Below are 21,027 nucleotides of genomic sequence, written 5' to 3'. Positions count from 1 at the left end.
GCTTTCTTTAGACAAGGTAAAAGACATTGCTTCCATCATGTCATACATGAAATTGTGAACTCCACCAAAATCTGTCTATGCATCTAGCATTTTATAAAGAGGCCCTTACCCTTGTACTGACAGTATACCAGAACGAGACAGAAGTAAGAAGGACACCTGACAACATAAACATTTAATGGAAGTTATGGTAGCCAGAAAAAGATATTTTAAGTATTAATCTAAACCAATTCTGCAACTTCTGCACTTTAAAAATACACAGTAAAATTCTCAGTAGGAAAATTGGTGAAAAACAAGGACTCCAGGACAAGGTAAGAATGGAAACTAAGAACAGCCTACTGAAAGCTATTTAGATAAAGGAGTTAGGGCCATAACTTTGTATCAGAACTGAAGCAGAGAGACACACTTATTTCACAAGAATGAAAGAGAAGGGTACATGACACATGGACTGTAAGAAGGATATAAGGAAATGAAAGAAACAAGATGCAAAGCATTTTGGCTCAATTTTAAGATCCTATAAAGTTGTATAGCTCCTAGCAGGTGATCAAAATATGAGAAAAGATAATGACAGAATTACAGAATAATGGTTTTGAGGGATGTCTGGAAGTCATCTCATTTAATCTCTAAGAAGAAAACAAAAAAACACAGAATGTAAAATAGAATCCCTGTTGCAAAGAAGTGGAAAAAAACCCGACAACACAACACAAGTGGAATAGATGGGCAAGCATGGTGATGCGTTAAGATTTTAGCCTTTATATTTTTCAAATCCTGTGCTGCCTTAGTGCATAACTCTAAACTTCATATAAAGTGTTGACTACTGTCTTCAGAGTGTGGTCAGACAAAACAATTCCTCTGGGCCTGGAACCCAAGGACACCCTACAGCCAGAGGCCCCGAAAAGTATAAACAAAAGTAAATTGTGGGGGGAGTGGTGGGGAGAGTGATCTGGGGGAAGATGATTTCATTACCTGAAGCTGGAATTGGACAGTTAACCTCTGATAAGTAAATAGACCAAACTTATATCTGTCTGAAAAACCTGTGACCATTGTCCTTCTTGGGTGTAGCTGCTGTCAGCCTTTTGACTGTCCAAGGTTCATGTACTGAAGGCCTTTAATAAATATCCACTTTATTGTCTTAACTTTGTCTAGCCTCTATTCTAGGTAGCCTCTCCAAGGCATCAATGGGATGAGGAAAAGAATAAACATATTGATAGCAATAATGGTGTCAAAAATGTTTTAATGGGATAAATAGCAATCCAGAACAGACTTCTGATTAAGATGTAAACAGTAAGTAATTCAAGTGGAAACAGAACAAGACGCTACAATGCAGTTACAATAAATTGTCTAAATAGTTCCATAATATTCTGAGAAAACATTATGATGTGAATAGAACAAGGCTGGATTCACTTAACAGAAAGATGCTGCTTTAATTTTGCATTTATCAAAAGGACAAATCATAAACATTGCAAACAATTTATCAAAGGTAATGTGCAAGAGATTGAATGTTAACAGGATTTTTCTGCTCTGGTTTTGACGAAGAAAGTAGAAGATGAAAAACAATCATAAAACTGAAATAAAATTTCATTTCACTTAAAATTTATCTCCAGCCTAGAACATGTTCATAGGATTTAGGCATCAATCATATGCTGGTAAACCAAACAGTTCTGGTTTGAAATCTTCCATGGACTTCAGCACCAGTGTTGCCTCCTTTTGAAAATCTGGACTTAAATTTTCATCTGGAATCATGACCGCTTGCATTCCTGCTGCCCGGGCTCCTTTGACTCCCTGTGGTGAATCTTCAAACACAAGACACTGAAAAACAAGAAGGTGAGGAGAAAAAAATAATTATAATGTTACTATGAACTTCTAATAGCTTGTTTTAAAAGAGAGAATGATCCTAAATGAAACTTAGTAGGAAAACTAAATTTTGTTCTTGTTTTAGACACCCCTAATTAGAACAAGAGCAAACCTCTCAGTTTGAACATCTGCATGGCAATTAACCTTTAATTAATTTCAATTCAAAAAACATCAATACACTTATTTAAATCCCAGAAAGTAGTTATCCAGATGTTCCTAAGTGCTTTAATAGGGATGTGTTTAATCACAAGCGTAAAGTAAAATTAAGCAAGTGCCTAAATAAGCAGGCAATTCAACTTTTCCAAACCAACTTTAAAACCTGCAAAATGGCAAAAGCAGTGTTTTCACTCATAGGTATGGCATTTCCTACACACACAAGGTATAGGGAGCACTAAACTACCTAGGTCAACAGTAGAACTTCGGATGAGTGGAGACAGACACTACTTATCAGAAGAGTGCTGTCAAAGTCATACTCTATTTACTTAATTCTTCAAAATCAATGATGAGAAAGAAAGCAATTATATAGGAAGGTTACATTTAGAGAAGAAACAGTTTAGTCAGATAGAATTTCCATGCCTTAAAATAGTCACAATCATTCCAGATTGCAGTTTGGAAGCAAAGCTAAAATTTTAAAAACTATCATACATTATTTATGTGTATTTTGTAATTTAATGTTGGAATACTGAATAATAAACAAATAAGATAAACGTATAAAAATCATATGATCTGAAATTTTATATAATGAAAGATAATGTTTCTGGAGATTATTCCAGAATTTATATAATGAAGCATCTCTTCCTGCCTCTTACTGTCCATGACCTGCAAATTCAGTTTGGATTTTTGGTCATGGATAACCCAAAGCACCTTTTGGCATCCAAGGACCTGAAAAATTCTGATCTACACTGACACACGGTTTCTAACACTTCTCCAATTCATATCGCATTTATTATCAATATTTGCACTGCTGCTATTATAATGCCAAAATCACTGCAACAAGTAATTTTAGTAATTGAAACCAGATGTTGGGATGGTTAGGACAATTTTCCTCACATCTAGTAATCAATGCTTTCAGGCATGGTTTGATTCCTGAGCCTGTCCTGTGCAGGGCCAGGAGTTGAACTTTGACAATCCTTGTGAGTCCTTTCAAATTCAGAATAATCTATGATTCTGTGAATGTACAACATCATACTGCACCTTTTAGGTTCTGAAACACTATTTCACTGCAAAACAGAAAGGATCCACAGTGTTTGTTCTGGCTGTGCTCTAAGGGAACCAAGTTGCGACTTGCAAAAGCTTTATTACATATAAAGAAAAAAAATTTGCAAGATGTATTAAATGCCCGCCCTATATATACCCTCCTATGGTATATATGGGACTGTGGAAGGCATATATGGACTGTGGAAGGAGAAAAATGAAAGAACCCTCTCCTGATTTCCTTTCTTTTTAAAATATTTATTCTTGCCTTTCAACATATCAGCAACCACTTGGAGTTAGTGAAGTGAAAAGTAAAAGGTGCTTTCTACCTTGCATGTAATAAAGTAAAACCTAATTAATAATTTTCGGTGAGCCAAAGGAATCACACCAATCTCTTCTGTGCTTATTTCCTTCATACAATCACTGCATTCCTGTTTGAACAATGTGATACTTTTAAAAGTTGATCATTGTCAATATTACAAACTACAAATATGTAACCAGTTGATCCTGGAAAGCTTCGTACAGTTGCTATTAGAATGGAAGAATGGCTCTGCCTATAGGTTTTGTTCTTAACAATAGCTTAATTCACGACCTTAAGCACTCTGAGGACAATAAATGAAACTCTGACAGGCTTTGCTTTCTGAAGAATAAGCTTAAATGTTGCACAGAAGAGCATTATCAAGGCCTTTCAGAAGCCTTTTCTGATCCAGCTCATACAAAGGAATGTACTTCACTGCTCTGCCTTGAAAGACCTGACTTCCATGACGTCACTAAGCTTACTGTATGAGAGGAGGCAATGATTATGGAAGGCAATATGCATAACGAAAAGCTTAACTAATTCCCTGGCACTAGACACAATTCAAACTCTTAATTACCAAAGAAACCAGACAAACGACCCATAATTACAGTGTCTAGCATGTTACAGGAAATAAGTGTACTAGGTCTTCTAAAGTCTTTCTTTTTACTGAAACTTACTGTCAACAGCACAGTCACATTTTTAATGGATGACAAAAGGTTTACAGAGCTTCACACACAAAATGGATTTATTAATACATAGAGATGTTAGAAACTCTTCACTGTCCTGGACCACCCACACACTAAATTTAGAGATATCAAAGCAGCCAAGTTCTTTTTCATTTTGCATAAGTATTGCAACATCAGCATCACTCCAACTGAGAGACAGATGAGATTTATACAGACTTCAGCTGAGATTCTGGCTGCTTCTGTGCATTATTTCTAAAACTTGTGTCACTGATCAATACTACTCCTGTGAGATCTCTCAAAAGGTCATACTAATATAGGACAGTTCTCGCTTTGGAATGAACTAAATGCTTAAGAAAGTACAGCAAAGTATATTAATTTATATTTCACTATATGAATCTAGAAAAAGAAAAATTAATCATGTAACCAGAGGAAGAAATAATATTACTGCAGCACCTCATTACCTCACCCTCCTACATTAAATGCAAGAATATAAGAAAAGAGTGTTTGTTAGGCTCTTTGTATGTACAACAGGCCCTCTTTACCCTATATACTGCAAAAGTCTGGGTGGAATAGTTGTGTGACTAACAGGGACATCCATAAGTGTTACTGCAGTTAGTGATAACCAAGAAAGCGGGAAGGATAAAAGATTAAAATCAGTTTTAAAATTAAGATTTTGGAAGATCTGTGAATATAATATATATGCATAGGGACTGCTTATCTAACAAGTATCCTTGACTACATATGACACCGCTACATCAGCTCTAAAGCAGACTGAAGGATGAGACTAAAGATGCCATGATTTATATGTACAGAATTCATCTGCAAGTTTAACACTACCATCTATTGTTCTGTAAGGAAAAAATGAAAAGGAAGTTTTCATCACCTGTCCTCCAATGACAGAGATACTTTTGTTATCAGAATGTGACATATTATGTTTTGGGCTTCTTATGGATTGCATCTCATACTCTGTAACTTCTTCATTTTTAATTGATGTTTTTCCCCTTCCTAATCTAATCAACTGGTCAAAAGCATGATGGGTGATTTGTAAAATTTGCACTCTAGAAGTGTTTGGTACCCATATACATTAATATACATATATATGCACAATACAGTCTTCTATAAATGTTTAAGGACTAATTTAAATTTCATTATAAAAGCCTACCCAAAAAAATCATCTAAAAAAAGCCCCAGCACAGGCTGCAGGAGGAAATTCACCAAGTACAGCCAGGTTGCATGGATATCAGAATGACAGTTGATTTCTGTAAACCAAAAGGTGCTCAGGCCTTCCATTTCTACAGATAACTTGCTGACTGTTCATTGCCAGAAGTGTTTTTACTATTTTCTTTGTAAAAAAATAGCCCATACTATATGGTTAAAATTCAAAACTAAGTAGTATCTAAGAAGTAAATTATCAATCTGAAAGGTATTACTACTGCAATCATGGTTTGTGGTTTGTTGAACAACTTTTGTAATTTTTCCTTGCTTAATTTCTTTTAGATTTTCAAAATAATTCCAGTACTAACCAAATGTGTTATTCAGGTGAGTGACCCAGATATTTTTAAGAACCATAATATAATTCAGAATACAACACAGATCCATACATATCCCATACAAAATAGGGAGATGCTTAAAAGGGGCTGTTTGTCACTTATGGTAGGTGGTGGAAACTCACAAAATGAGAGAGGAAACAACAATTTTAATATCATAACACATATATTGGGCTATTTTTTATCTCAACTTATATTTTATTTTTTCTCATGTTTTCACTTTCCAAATACCTGGGAACAAGGGGAAAATGTACTTCTGGGTGACCCATTTACCATCAGAGTTACTTAAACATTATTGAATTAATCCATTTTAAGCAGCTGCATTATTTGCAATTTTGGTCTCCTACTGTGTTAATTCTCTGATGAATGAAGAAAAAACAATAATGAAATACTGTATTTAATGTTTCCCTCCTAAACTTTGGACTTACACTCCTTCCAGAAGTAGTTGGGAAAAATTCCAATAGTGAATACAGTAATAAATTACATTTCATTTTATTTTAAGGATGTGCCAATTTGACCAGCCAGGGATAACAGAATCATAATAAATATGCTGTTAAGAATGTAATGCAGCTTACAGCCCCAGAACTTAGTTCCATTAAGGAAAATGAGGAGTAAGCCAAGATATTTTTAAATGCTATAACAAATGAATAAACTGGAAACTAAAAAATCAACTTAATTAAGCACAGAATATCCAGAATACTAACTACAGCCACCATTCTTTATGAGTCAATGATTCATATTAAGAACTGTTTGGAAATTACATGCACATATGCTTTTTAATTCAGATTTTTATTAACTCACTACTAGGAGTATGTTACAGACCAATATAAGAATAAAATTATTTACTATAAAATGTACAAAACAAAAAAATCATTAGCATAATTTCAAAAAGGAAAACAACAAAAAAATGTGTTACATCTGCACATAATTAGATCACTGAGTTTTTAGTTCTCACATAAATGCCACTTTACATTTCAGACCACACCAGCAGTTCCTCTCTCACAAACCAGTTCATGGAACATTATTTCAAGGAAGGCCAGAAGGAATAAAATGGTTTGGATGGAGAAGAAGGAAGAGAAATTTCATATTTTTTGCTTGTTTTCAAGACTTGATCAAATGAAAGAAAGTATTCCTGTGAGTGACAGTCAAGCCCAGACACAACGGCTCTGTGAGGCAGGGAGAAGGTCACATTTACATGAGGGGTTACTCTGATCATTCCAGATGGCTGGAGCACTCTTTTCACAGAGCACTGTGTGTTTAGAGGACAGCACACTGGGAACTTTGTATGGTAACTTGTGTTACAGGCCTCAAGAAATTCTCAGGCGTTTCTGAAACAGTGTCCAATTATCCTGGTAGCAGAAATCTAACTCAATCAACTGCAGCTTGGATTAGCCATAGAAGGGTATTGTTCCTTTATGGAGAACACAAGGCAAATACACAAGATGATCTCTACTGAGGCAACTCATATTGCATAAAATGCTGGAGTTTTATGTCACTTTCTCTAAAACTGGCCTAAAAAGTAATTCCGTACAATGAAATAGTTAATTTGTGCTGCCTTCCCTTCCACAGAAAACTATCTTTATCACACCCACTGACTTCCTTGACATGTAATACACAACACATTCAAGGAATGCACCTTGCATGCAGAGCTCAGAACTGTAGGACAAAATACACTGAGGTGGTGTGTGAAGGCTATTTGGAAACACCCTATTCAACACATGTCCAGCCAAAACAGGCGGCTCGGGTCCTTGGCCAGGTGAGCTTTGAGCATTTTCAAGTATGCAGATTTCACATATCTCCTGGACACCTGTTTCCATACGGTGAAACCAGCCCTATGGTGAAAATGGTTTTCCAAGAATCTAGGAGTTCCTTGTGTTCCACCTTCTAACTGCTGTCTACTGCACGATCACTGCACCTTGGAGAAGAGGCTGGGCCCATCTCAAGAGCAAACACACCAGAGATACAAACCAGGTACACCCAAAGGAGGAACTGTCTTGATGCATCCAAATTCTAAGTCTTGAACTGAAACTGGAAGTGGGCACCAAAAGTATTTCCTAAATAAAAGCAATGAACTTTTTGCCACAGGGAATGTGGACAAACCCACAGGTGCAGGGTGCCAGAGCAGGTACCCTTCCTGTTTGTTTTGGGTGACTGGGCACCATCACAACTGCCTCAGCAGGTGCTGCAGAAGGCACTTGATTCTCATGGAGCAAGCTAATTTTTTAAAATCTATTTTGGCAATAGCTTTTTCTTTTTGTTCTATAATGCCTCCTTGACCAGTGTTATTTTTCCCCACAAAAAAATCAGCTTGCATAGTGAAATTTACATGAATTTGATCTAAACATTATTTAATGATTGTATAATCTTTAATGGAAGTGTTAGTAACAGCCTACATATGCTTCAGACATAAGGTTATTTCCTAGTTACTTCAATAAAAAGAGAAAGGGTCAGAAAAGGCATTAACCTTTAAACAGGTTTTCATTGGGAGTACAAAAACGTCATGGAAAAGGTCCTTTTTTTTCTATTCAGAGCAAGCTTCTCACTGAACTGTACAAAAGAGTGTCACCAGTCTGAGTGACTTGGTGAGATATAGCTGCATTACACTTTAACTCTTCCTGATCAGGAAGAAAAGAGCCTTTCTTTCAAAATTCAAAGCTGAGAGGTATTGTAGAAAATATTTAAGATTATTAGCATAAAACTCCAAGCACAAAGCCAGAAACTACCACCTTTAAATAAAACAAACAAAACACTAACAAAATTCTAATACGGATTTTCTATGTATTTCAACTACAGAAAAAACAAAACAAAACAAAACAAAAAACAAAAAACAAACCACATTAAAAATGAAAATTCTCTCAATACAGATTTTCAGAGGGAAGTGGAGAAGAATGTATAAAACTAAGTTTGAAATTCCTAAAGTTAAGAGGAGTAGAAATGTTCCTGCTCAGCAGTATCTGAATCATACAGGTTCATCCCTTCAACCTACCATGTTATACCTGGCATGCCTAAAGCTGATTGTACATGTAAACCCACAAAACAGCTGTGCAAGTATTTCTGAATGTGCTCCTTCAACAGTAACCCACCTGTGGCCATTGGGTTATGGTAAAGGATGTCATATTTCTACAATTTATTTTTGCAACTGCAATCTAAAAATATCACATCTGAAATGAAAAGCTGTTGTATTGTGCTTTTTGTTTTATTAGTAGGTTTATGGTTTGATTTGTGATTTGGTGGTTTTCCTTGGTGCTGTTTTCCTTTTGTCTCCGCCTTTTCCCAGTTATTTCATCAGCTAGTTTCTAGTTTCTATTTCTCCAAACTTTACACGTTTATTGGAACTGCTTTTCCTCCCTTGGAATCGTATTGGTTCACTGCCATTACCTCCACCTAGGATTTTTACTCCCAACTCCCCAGATTTGTTGAAAGTTGTGCCTACCCCTGACCTCCCCACACATATAAGTCTTTGTTTGCCCTTTGATCGGGGTCCCAGGAGAGGAAAAGGGGAAGTTTACCATCAAATAAAGTTTCCCTGGGACCCGTGTGCGCTGCCTGTGTTTTATATTGTGCCGAAACAATTCACAACTTGGATTCAACGGAGCTCCAGGGGGAACCTGCCGCCCTCCCCCTCTTATCATCAGCTAGCCGGGGAAAGAGAAGCAGCAAAAAGCCTCATTACATCAATAACCAGATCTATTTAAGTAACTGTCCTGTGATTTCAAAAGATGACTTCTCAGCCTCTTAGTTTGCAAAGCTGCTTTGACTCTGCAAGCAAATGAAACTCAGAACTCAAAATTTCTTTCATAATTCTCTTTACCTGAAAAAATATTTCTGTGTGCTAAATAAAATATTCCTAAAAAAAAGTGAAATCTACCACCAAAAGTAAAAGAATTCATTATAAAACCCCTATTTCTATATCCACTATGTATGATATAGTTCCTTTTGGAACTATTTATTATGAGAAATAATTAATTCCATGGACCCACTCTCCTAACCCTGAATGAGGGATTAACTGCAAGTGCACTCACGGTCTACTAGATCAATACAATTATTATTGGTAAAACCAAAATTTTTAATAAAAATGTATTAAGAAGAAAGTTAAAAAATATCATAATTATTTTTTTAGATTCCAGTAGAGAAGTTGTGTTTTTCACATTAATCTCTAGCTTGTTTTTATCATCATCCTTTGTTTATTTTAGGGAAGCAATAGTTACATAGATATTTTTCTCTGTGAAAAATGCAGAGCAGAAAGCCAGTGAATATCAAGCAGTTTTATGTGAATCAACCATTAAAACAGGCTGATCCTCTGGAAAATTTATTTCTACTGTAAACTCCAAGCCCAAATATTTCTGTAATATAATAAGAAATATTATTAAATAAGAAAGTTAATATACTCTTAAAAATGAATTCACATGTAGAAAGTTATTTAAGTCTTAATGTCAAAATATTTCAACATGCTTTTGTTGAAATTCCCCTAATATGATCTAGCTATTTTATATACCGCATAGAAACACTTTTTAAAATGCATTACGACACAGTTATGAAGCTGTCCCTATTTTTCTATTAGACCAGCTCTACCAGATAAGAGAATGTTAACAGTCACTTCAACCAAGGGCTTTTAGTTCTTATTTTTGATTCAGGTATGCTTACAGGAAGAGTAACAGGTCATTTTCCATGAAAGGAATAAGGTGTGCATTTAAATGAATGCATAAGAGTAAACAATGAACAAAAATAGAAAAACTAGTTTAACTCTGTGTATGTAGGCACATGGATAAACACATGGTGTATACAGTCTCCATACAGATAGTCTCTCTCTGTGGCATAAGGCTTATTCAGTTTAAGAGCTACATTAGATCAGTAACTAACAGAGCCACGACACTGGCTTAAGATGAACATTATTTTGGGAATACCAGCCATGGTATGTATCAGCAACTTGTTACTATGCTTGTCACACAGCTTCTGTCCTAACTTCTTTTGGGTACTCAGTTCTTCAAAGAAACAAGTTTATCAGTATTTGGGTTCTCATAAGCTTTTTTTAATATAATTTTTTATCTAAACCCCTCTCCCATTCTGTGTATTTCAACCACAAATAATGTTCAGATTCAATAGGGTATAAAGCTGACAGATGGCAGACTAATTCAAAAAGAAAACTACTACATATTTGCCTGTAAAACAACCTCTCATGGGCAAAGTCCTCAAAACACTTCATCAGCCATATGCTCAAGTGAAAACTACCTGCTCATCCAACACAATAATGACTTTATATTAAAAGTAAGAATCACTTAATGAATCTCCTGATCTGATGTATCCCCCATTTTCTGACCTTCAACAGTGTGAGTCTTTAGAAAAGGGATGAGGGTGGCTAATTTCCCATTTAAGCTGTGTCCACGTCTCTGAAACTTTTTGAATTGTTACTCTAAAGCCTGTTGCCACATTATTTTGCTATAAAATTATTAACTAACTATTGCTTTTTAATGGACCCCACATAATATACATATATATACAGAAAGTGTGCAAATGATATGTAAGTATTGTATGGACTCAGAATCCCACTATTCCAGAATGGCTGGTTATAGTGTGGTGTTATAATGCCAAGGTTGTGGGTTTGATCCCTGTATGGACCATTCACTTAAAGAGATGGACTCATGCTCCTTGTGGAGCCCTTCCAACTTAGAATATTCTGTGCTTCTATGATTCCGTGACTGAGATTGGAAGCAACCTCTGAAGGTCACCTGAGCCAACCTCCTGCTCAAGCAGGGACACCTACAGCCCCGGACAAGGTCTAGACAGTGTTTGAGTTTATCAGCATCTGCCATCTCCAAGGAGGGAGACTCTGCCACCTCTCTGGGTAACCCGCAACAGTGCTCAGTCAACCTCATGGTAAAAAAGTGTTTCCTGATGCTCAGAGAGAACCTCCTGTCTTTCAGTTTGTGTCCGTTGCCTCTGACCACTAAAGAGTGCCTGGCTCTTTGCATTATCCCTTCAGGTATTTACTTGTATTAATGTTTCCCTGAGCCTCCTATTCTCCAAGCTCACTTTGCCTTTCATCAAATGCAATATGCTGAAATCCCTTAATTATCTTGGTGTCCCTTTGCTGGACTCCCTCCAGCAGCTCAATCTCTCTTGTACTGGGAAGTGCAGAACTGCTCCCAGTATTTTCCAGGTGTGGCCTTACCAGTGCTGAGTAGAGGGGCAAGATCAATTCCCTCATCAGCCACCTTTGCTGCAATGGCACATTGCTGGCTCATGGTCAACTCAGTGCCCACCAGACATTGTAATTACCTTTTGTTTTGAACCACAGGAAATAAATCAATTGGGTTTTCTTTCCTTTTCAAAAGTGTGCAGCTAGATTCATTGCAGAGACAGATGGCACTGTAATGGAACTTGTAAATTTAAAGGTCTGAATGAAAAATGTGCAAAAAATATAGACAAAAATTAATGCTAAGTGACCATTAGAAAACCTATGATGAGAATATAAAGCAATCCATTAGGAAGTGTCTCAGTCACCCCAATACTGATATAAACACATTTCTTCATAGTTAAATCAAAGACAAATTGTGTTCTCTGCAAATGGCTGCAGTCAAATTACAGAGAAGCACCTGTATGAGAGTTAATGTGCTTATAAGACACGCTCAGATGGAAAAAAAAATCTGAGTTTTCTCTGTGTTAACACAGTCCATTCTGCTTTTTTTCTATTAAAAACAAATTATGTGTATTTATATATTAGTTAAACTACCATGACATATTGGAGTGATTTTACATTGTCTAACCATCACAACACATGACCTGAAAGAAAGTACCTATAATAAAGTAATACAATGAGTTCAGAAATAGATACTAAGATATTGCCAAGAATCTGGATAAATTGGCAAGCAACTGAGTGCTACAAGCAGCATTTTACTGATAACTTGGAATCTTCAGCACTCAGACATTATAGAAAGATTCCCTAGGGAAACCAGACGGCAGCAGGTGTGTCAAGGTGAAAAAGTATCACTGCCACACAGTCCACTGAATTATATGTTCTGGCTACCAGGTAAACTATGCTGTGACAAAAAAAAAAAAAAAAGGATACACTACCTGTCAGACTAACAAGCAAAAGAGAATCTTAACTTTGTGATTCAGCACACAGGAATTGGTGCAGGTGATTTTTTTTCCTACTTTTGTTTCTGGTTTTTTTTTTTTGGTTTGTTTGTTTGTTTTTGTTGTTTTGTTTTTTTTAAAAAGTTGTAGTGATCTATTATATTCTACTTCTATTACATTTCAAGTCTTTGCTAATTGATTCCAGCTGCCTCTAGTGAGCTTATGGGTAAGATTCATCATTCAATGGAGAAAATTGATAAATGAAATAGCAAATATGTCTAAAGATTGAGGACTGAAAATCTCATCCACACATAAAGACTGACTCTGGGATTGCAGATCTAGAAGGTGTGGCTAAAAATACCTGTTTTATAGCCTTCAAAGCTTTGTAAGTTCTAGTCTTAGCAAGCAGAACAGTGTGAGAAAAGACACTAAAACGTCTCTTTTCTCCACTGACCCTGCATCTGCAGAAAAAAACACTTCAGTACTTTTAAAGCCATAGAGAACAGTCTTCTCATTGACAACAAAACTATGAATTCAACAGGTAATTCTACTGGATATCAAGATGATAGATTAAAACTGTAAAGAAACAATTACTCTGTCTAGAAACACTTATTATATGCTCAACTAGGTCACATTTTAACTTTGTTACAAAAAGTAACAAGAAGAAAATCTTACAAAATCAAGTGATAATTATTCTTTTGAGCTAGTTCACATAGATAACCCATTATCTTACGCCTTGATGAGGAGTGAAGATGTTGCTCATGACTCTCAAAATGTTTTTCTAAATCAGATGTTCTTGTGCTTTGCAGTGGTAGTGCTGCAGGCTTCCAGCCAAGATTCTTTTCAAGTTTTACTACATTCCCTATAAACTAAAAAAGTTTTCTCTCTGCTTTGGTTGCCTTCCTGACTACCTTCCTTGAAGAAAAGGAACACAGTTCAGGTAGGCTGATCTTAATTAATAAGAACCTCTCCTTCCAAATACTCTGTGGTTACGAAACATAATATTAATACTACTTCAAAGAGCTTGTATGGAACATAAGCAGCTAAAATGGACACGTTTCTAAAGAGAGAGATCTGAACATTTTCATATGCAGAAATATATACATATATGCACACACAGTAGTTTATGTGATAGAACTGTATAGGGGAAGAAGAATAGCAGAAACAACAAGGGCAGATGGGGGTAGCCTGAAACACCCTGGGTCAGCTGCTCGCAGACACAGCCCAGCAGCCACAATGCCAGCAGCCTACCAGAAGTTCATTCCTGTGCTGCCTGATGGGGCAGGATGAGCCCCAGCAGCCCTGTGAGCCTTGTGCCATAAGGCCAGAACCACACAGACATGTCAACAGGAGAAGCTCCATGAGTCAGGGCACTCTGCGGGAATGTGAGACAGAAGGGGTTGGTGGGGTGTCACTAGGGGCTGTTTGCATCAGTCTGTGTCGTCTGTCCTGTCTCCTTCAATTAAACTCCATTTCTAACAGTTTCTGTGGGCAAGGCTTACTGTTGTGCACACAAATGTGCATGAAGTGTCAGTCCTGCCATGGGACCAGGAGTCCCACGTGCCCACAGTGCAGCAGTGCAGTGATGACAGTGGGCAAGTGAGGGCTAGCCAAGAACATGCTGGAGCAGCTGGCAAGTAGATGAAGTATCCTGAAAGCCAGGCATAACCCTATGGGCAAGAGCACAGACAGTCCTGGCTCCTGGAGGGACAGGGTAAGTCCTTGGGACTGTTCAAGAGTCTTGGGACTGTCTGTGTGTTCAGGAGAGACACTGAGGAATGATGGAAGCCCAAGACTGGGATCCAGGGACAACTGAGCACCTAAATCCAGCTGCTGGAAGGATCCTCATTGCAGGATGAATATAGGGTAGACTTGTCTCATATGTCTATGCATGAAAGTGACATAACAGTAACCCTGCAAGATCAGTGTAGGTATTGGTTTGAAAACACTGATTTAAATTCTCTACAATTTCCAGGCTTATTCATAGGTGCAAAAATTAATGGAAGCTGTCTACACTATGAACATAGGTACTTTTTGAAGAAGTACAGCATTTTAAACACTTGCCAATTAAGTTGATTTTGGTTTATGTTTTCCAAACCAACTAACCAACCAACCAAAGGGAAAAAAACCCACCCAAAAAAGCCACACAAACTGTGGAAGACCCATAGACAAAGGCTTTTGCAAATAAAATGAGAGCCGTGGTCAATCTAAACAATACTGATCCCTTTGCTGTATTTATAAAGAAATGCAAAAAGATGGTTGGCTTGTTTGGTTTTGTCAGGCAACACAAGGTTTTAATATCTCTAGTCATTCAGATGTTTGACTAAGATTTATTAACCCGTCAAACAAAAGCAATTTCACAACATATACAACTGCAGTTCATTTCAGAACATTTATTGCTCTGTAAACAGAAAATCCAGATTCTGCTTAAACAATCTATTTCTTTTCTTCCTCTCGAAGCAAGAAGGAAGGCACAGTAGTAAGAGAAATTCTAAGTGGAAAAGAAAGAAGTATTTACAAACTTAAAGACTTTTATGGTGACTACCTCAACTGAGAAAACATCCCTCACCTTTGGGTAGTATGGAGAGGGGAAGGGCAAACAGAATAGGGGCACAGCTCCATGTTTACTTTGCATATTTTCTGCTACGCAGCTCAGCTCAAATGGCTATGAGAGATGTTTAGAAAGGAGGCAGTTCATTAGGAGACTGAAACAGAAGGAGCATGCTATCTACCTGGAACATGTCCAGGTTATCCAATCTCCCTTTATAGAGAGAAACATGTGATGCTAGGGAATGGGTTACTGCTGTTTGGGGATAGAGCCTCCTCTAATAGCCTGACAACAGGGAGGCAGCCACAGCTCCATGCCCCAGCCCAAACAGTAGCAACGCTGAGCATATATCTCCCAGCAGGCACCAGAAAACAAACATATAAATAAATAACTAAATATATATATATATATAGATATAGATATACACACACATAAGGCTAGACACATAGATCAATGCAGTTATAAGTTATACTCAGCACTCCCAAGGACCCCACAGAGTCATTCAGCTGCCTCTTCTCTAGAGCTCACAGGCTTGCACTTTAGCCCGGCCACTGGCTCTGCAGATGCCTGGGTTGGGCCCCTCTAACCTGCAATCCCAGGCTGTGGGTTGGCACCTCATTCTGCCATTGCCAGCACCCAGATTCGTGCCCAGTCCAGCTGCTGGTACCATGAACACATGGGCCTCTGCCTGAATCTGCTTGCTGGCCATACACACAGAGGCCACAGACCAGATGCCCTTCGGCCAGGAAGAGTTAGAAGTGGAGTTAGCTAACACAGGGCACACTACACTGGTAAGGTGCATGGCCAGACAAATGTGTCACCTATTTACACATCCAATGCTTTTATTCTCTTATCTCTCTATTTCCCTCCAATAAATCCTGATCAAACCCCAAATTCTCTTTCCCTGCATCCCATACTGAGTGCCACACCCTAGGCTCTCCTCAGTCCAAAAGGACTGGTCCAGCATTGATTTACCTTGATAGCCCTTCTGGGACAGCCCTGGGAGGGCCTGAACAGGCTGTCCCTTCCTTTGAGATCTTAATCTGAGCTTCTGTCTACCTTTGGGACTCTGTGCTGCCCTGACCATATGGAGATGGGCACCTGATAGATGATGACTTCTGTGACAGATGTAGGAACTGTTGGGAAGGTGTGACTTGGGATCCCCCCCCCTGCTGTCACCTCTCTCAGCTCTTTTGTGGGTCTGTAAACAAGCTTTTAACACCAACCCCAAGATCTGCCTCTGGTAGCAGATCCTTCTTGGGATTCATCCAACTCTGTGCAAGTTTATGCATCACATACTGCTTGATTCCTAACACAGAAGACCAGGAATCCAAGTAGTTTCTTTTACAGGTCTTTATAACCAGGGCCTGACATGCCATACACTATGCTAAATATAGAAATCAATAGAAGAAAAAATGATTTTCAAATCAGACATCCTATTTTTCCTTTCTTCTCAATGCTGCTATTATTCCAATGTTCAGTTTGATCCTAAAGCAATACACCACAGCATGTCACACGCATTATTATGTCTTTATACTGCCGAGTAACTGAAATCCTTTTATTAAAATACAGCATTCTGTGATGGATTTCTTCATCCTTGGACTGACATTGAGCCTGAAGCTCTTACTAGTAATCACTTTACACAAAGCCAGATCACATACTCAACTCAGACAGAGAAGCTAAGGACTCAATTGGCAGATTTTTTAAAATGGTGTGAAAGTTGGTGAGACTGAATTGTTCTAGCACATAATATACACATTTCAAAATTTCTGAGAAAAACTACGCTGAAGGCCTTTTCTAAGTATTCTACTTATGGAACATTTTATTTACCATTCATTAACACTTTATTGTTTAAACAAAATCAAAGAAACAAGAATGTTATTGCACTAAATATTAATCATCTTAAGGGAAATTAAGGCTATCACTTACTAATATCAGCTGTAAAAAAGAGCTGTAAATATGAAGATATCACTAAAATAGTCTTCCACCAGCCTACTCAAAGTCAACAATCATCCTTCAAACATACTTGCTCTTCAATTAAGATTGGTAGGATGATAAGGGAAAAAAAAATCAATTGACAGGAGAAAGGGACAGTAATAGATTGTCCAAAAACTTTAAAATTACTAGTTTATGCAATACTAGGATAGAAGATGAAACTCTGTCATCAGTGATCCTAAAGAAAACTTCTTTATTTTGAGAGACATGCCAAAGTGCACATTTGCAGCTGATTCTTCTTTCCACTATCTTTATGAGGTTTTAAATTTAGATATGTAGCATCCTAAATATTTGAAGAGTTTTTGCTGTAATGTTAGGTCTGTCACATCATCTACCAATCCTCATGAGACAGAATGCTTAGTTTCAAAAAAGTAAATGCTTTTACTATTTCAGTATATACATCATTAACTTATAGACTATTTCCTCACACTTCATCTACACTCCCTAAAAAATGCTTGAGAAAGACATAAGGACAAATGGGCTACTGCACACTATTAACTCTTTATTATTTATAATGCAGGTATATAGATTACTTAGTGTAGTTACAAATTAAAGTTTTCATTTTCACCTTCAAGGCCCTATATTATCTTACCCACAATTACTTATGTCTTGCTTTTATTTCCTTCTACTCCCTAGACATCTTCTATTCTTTCACTTAATTGCATTCTTTATCTCTTTCTCCCACTTCCAGCTGTGTGTCTTATATCATGCTGACCTCTGTGCCTTGTACAATCTTCATGCCTACATTCTTCATCCTTCTCCAGCAGTATATTTAAAAATACAGTCTTTCTGGAATCATTGGTACATCCTCTTCTTCCTCCCTTTCTTATTGCTGGCTATTAACTAAAATTTGTCGTGCTTAAATCACTTTTGCTCCTTGTTGGACCAAGGCAGCAGAGAACACAGCTGAAAGCAGATTGGTCTGATTTACTTCTTATTTCTATTAGGAATGACCTCTGTTAACTCTAACTCTGAGGAGAATTGAGGGACAATACTTGCTTGCCATCTAAAATAAGAAATTGCAGTCTTGTTCACATAAAAAGCCAGAGTGCTCATTAAATAAATTGCAATCAGTGTGTGCTTATAGTGGTTAGTTACTACAAGCTACATCTGTACTTCTTATAGTCATAGATGTTTACATTTATTTCATAGTGCTCCAACAATTGTCCAGAGCAGGCTCCATGCCTGTGATCCAGCATACATGAATATGATGTTTTTTATCCCCTCATGGTTTAATGTTTTACATTACTTAATGTTTACTTAATGTAAACTTAATGTTTAATGTATTTACATTTACTTAAATGTAAATATGATGACCACACTGAGCAGCATACAAACATCAGGAAACAAGGGAAGCATTCCCACATGCAGTATTAGTCATAGTATGGTAGAGTCATAGCATTATTCCTGACTTTTAGAACACCTGACTACAGGAATTCCACCTTTCCAAACTTCAAACACCTACTCTACACAACATAACTCTTCACAGAATTATCATATGACCATAGTACTAATTATTACTACAACTGAAAAAAAAAAAATCTTCTGAGGAACATCCTAAAAAGACTGCAAACATTTTTTGCTGAAATTTAAAAAAAAAAGTCCTCTCTATGAAATTGTTTGGCCTGATAATTTAAAAAATCACAACTGATATCAGTCTTTAAATTGTAGCTATTGTAGCTAATCTAAAGCCTCCAAATGTCTTCTACCTCAGATATACGCGATCACTCTTTCTAAAATGAAAGGTTCTGGTTGAGTTTGCTTGGGATAACTGCATTAATGAAAATGAAAAGAGTAAGATAGGTTACATAGTATTATGCTAAAAGTGCCCATGGCACTTTTTTGAATCAGTAATATTTTGAGTCTTCAATAGTTCTGAAGTTCAGGACAATAGGCAATCTCTAATGTCTCCAGACTGAGCTACAGGATGCAATAATATGTTCTGGAGACAAACTGAGTAGGTCACTGTGACAAGGTGTCTGTTCAGGAGAAAGAAGACGATTTCCTAATGGAGGAAAACATGTTCTGTAACAGAAGATATTTTCACCAATGGATGAAATCCCATCAACTACTATTGGCTAGACAGCAAAACATTGAGGCTTTGAAGCAACTAACCTATGAAGGAGCTACTAACATCAACAGCCATTTCCATTACCATGCCACTATATTTAGAAAATAGTTGCAGTTGAATTTTAAAATAATTCTGCTGCTATACAGGGAAGTATTGACTAGTAATCCTTATCTCTATATTTAGTAAAATCTGCTGACAACACAAAGTTTTGTAGGTCATCTGGGATAACATCTGTAAGAACTTTGTCACTCCAAAGTAGTCTACTGAGCAGTCAAGTGTCAAATTAAATTAAATGGTAAACAAATGTGGCAGTACGCTTTAGCTGGAAGAAAATAAATGACATACATTTTCTAATATTTGGTTTAAATACTGGACATCACTGTAAACAGCTCAGTGAAAACTCAGGACTTGGGAGACCAGCTCAGTGAAAATTTAGAGCTTGGGTGATATTGTTTATATTCACAGACTTATATAAAATGGTCTTATCTGGAATGTTCTATGTACGATATCCCATAGACATTCACAGACTTATATAAAATGGTCTTATCTGGAATGTTCTATGTACGATATCCCATAGACATTATTCTATGTTAAAATGGTTTCGTTAGGAAAAGTCTGAAGAAATGCAATCAGAATGCTTATAAACAAACAATCATATCACTGCCCCCACCCCCAGAAAAAATCCCAAACACAACCCTTTCAGATGGTCAGGTTTTAAATAGACTCTAAAAAGCTTAATTTATGGGGCAAAAATAAAAAGGGATGTGACAAGCAGCATTTACAATACTGACTGGCAGATCAATTACTTCTTATCTGTCTCACTCATAACATATAAAAGCCGACACTGGAACATATGCAACATATACAGAATTCATTGTCCCAGGCACACATCAGTATAAAGAAAAACCACAGATCCTGTGGGAGGGTTACTGTAGCCTATTTTTTGTCTGTTTTTGTTAAAAGCAACTTGATATGGGAGCAATAGAATTTAAGTGGATAAATTAACCCCCTCTAGCTAAAAGGGGAGTATTAAGCTGTGATAATTAGCTGTCACCAGAGATGGTACCAAATAAGGCTGACACCGAATCTGAGCCTGAACAGCAATTCCTGTATTTAGTATCATTTAGGCAAAAATTAAAAGCTTTTTTTTTTTAATGGAATAGAAGAACAGCATTTCTACCATTGCTTGGAACTGTATTCTACTTTAAATCAGAATCACTCCAGTCTAACTGAAGTTTAACTTGAACCATTTTCATCTTGGCTTTGAATTATGCTATTATTCTAAGAAAAAAGGTGCTGAAATGGAAATGCTAAGCATCCTTTTTTAGCAGACAAGTCTTCATATCTTCAGTTCTTTTGTATACTACAAAGTCTTTTATCTTTATAACATCTATCACAACAATAATGAAAAAAAAAATCTCCAGTACTGCTTTATGGAGTACACTTTGTAATCACCTTCTAAGTGCACTTATTTTGTGATGCAGCAATCAGTCTGAGGAAAAATCTTTGCCCTCTTTAGACTATAAATAATTTACCAGTGTTAATTGATGGTTCCTTATGTAGGTTTTATGCAATCATGCCAAAAAGACAGACTATTACAAATTCTTTATCACACAACAGAATAAGAACCCTACCATGTAATACCAGCTCTCTGAAAATTGCCTACAACCACATCTCCAAAAAGAACAAGTAATTTAAACAAACTGAGAGCAAGGAAAAAAAAAACAAACAAAACCTCATCATTCCCTAGCCTTAGTGTATTA

General features: G+C 36.9%; 1 protein-coding gene across 1 annotated transcript in view; it reads right to left on the bottom strand.

Moving 5' to 3' along the window:
- Positions 1 to 1,214: 1,214 nt before the first annotated feature.
- Positions 1,215 to 21,027, bottom strand: part of LOC120504699 (pseudouridine 5'-phosphatase) — a 65,147-nt gene continuing 45,334 nt past the window's right edge. The window contains exon 4 of the mRNA XM_039714449.1: positions 1,215 to 1,806. Within this exon, the coding sequence (XP_039570383.1) occupies positions 1,630 to 1,806 (177 nt within the window). The 3' untranslated portion in view covers positions 1,215 to 1,629. The remainder of the gene's footprint in view (positions 1,807 to 21,027) is intronic.

This window comes from Passer montanus, unplaced genomic scaffold (genome assembly GCF_014805655.1).
Source record: "Passer montanus isolate IOZ18808 unplaced genomic scaffold, ASM1480565v1 scaffold3, whole genome shotgun sequence".
Lineage (NCBI taxonomy): Eukaryota > Metazoa > Chordata > Aves > Passeriformes > Passeridae > Passer > Passer montanus.
This window is presented reverse-complemented; position numbering and strand designations above follow the sequence as displayed.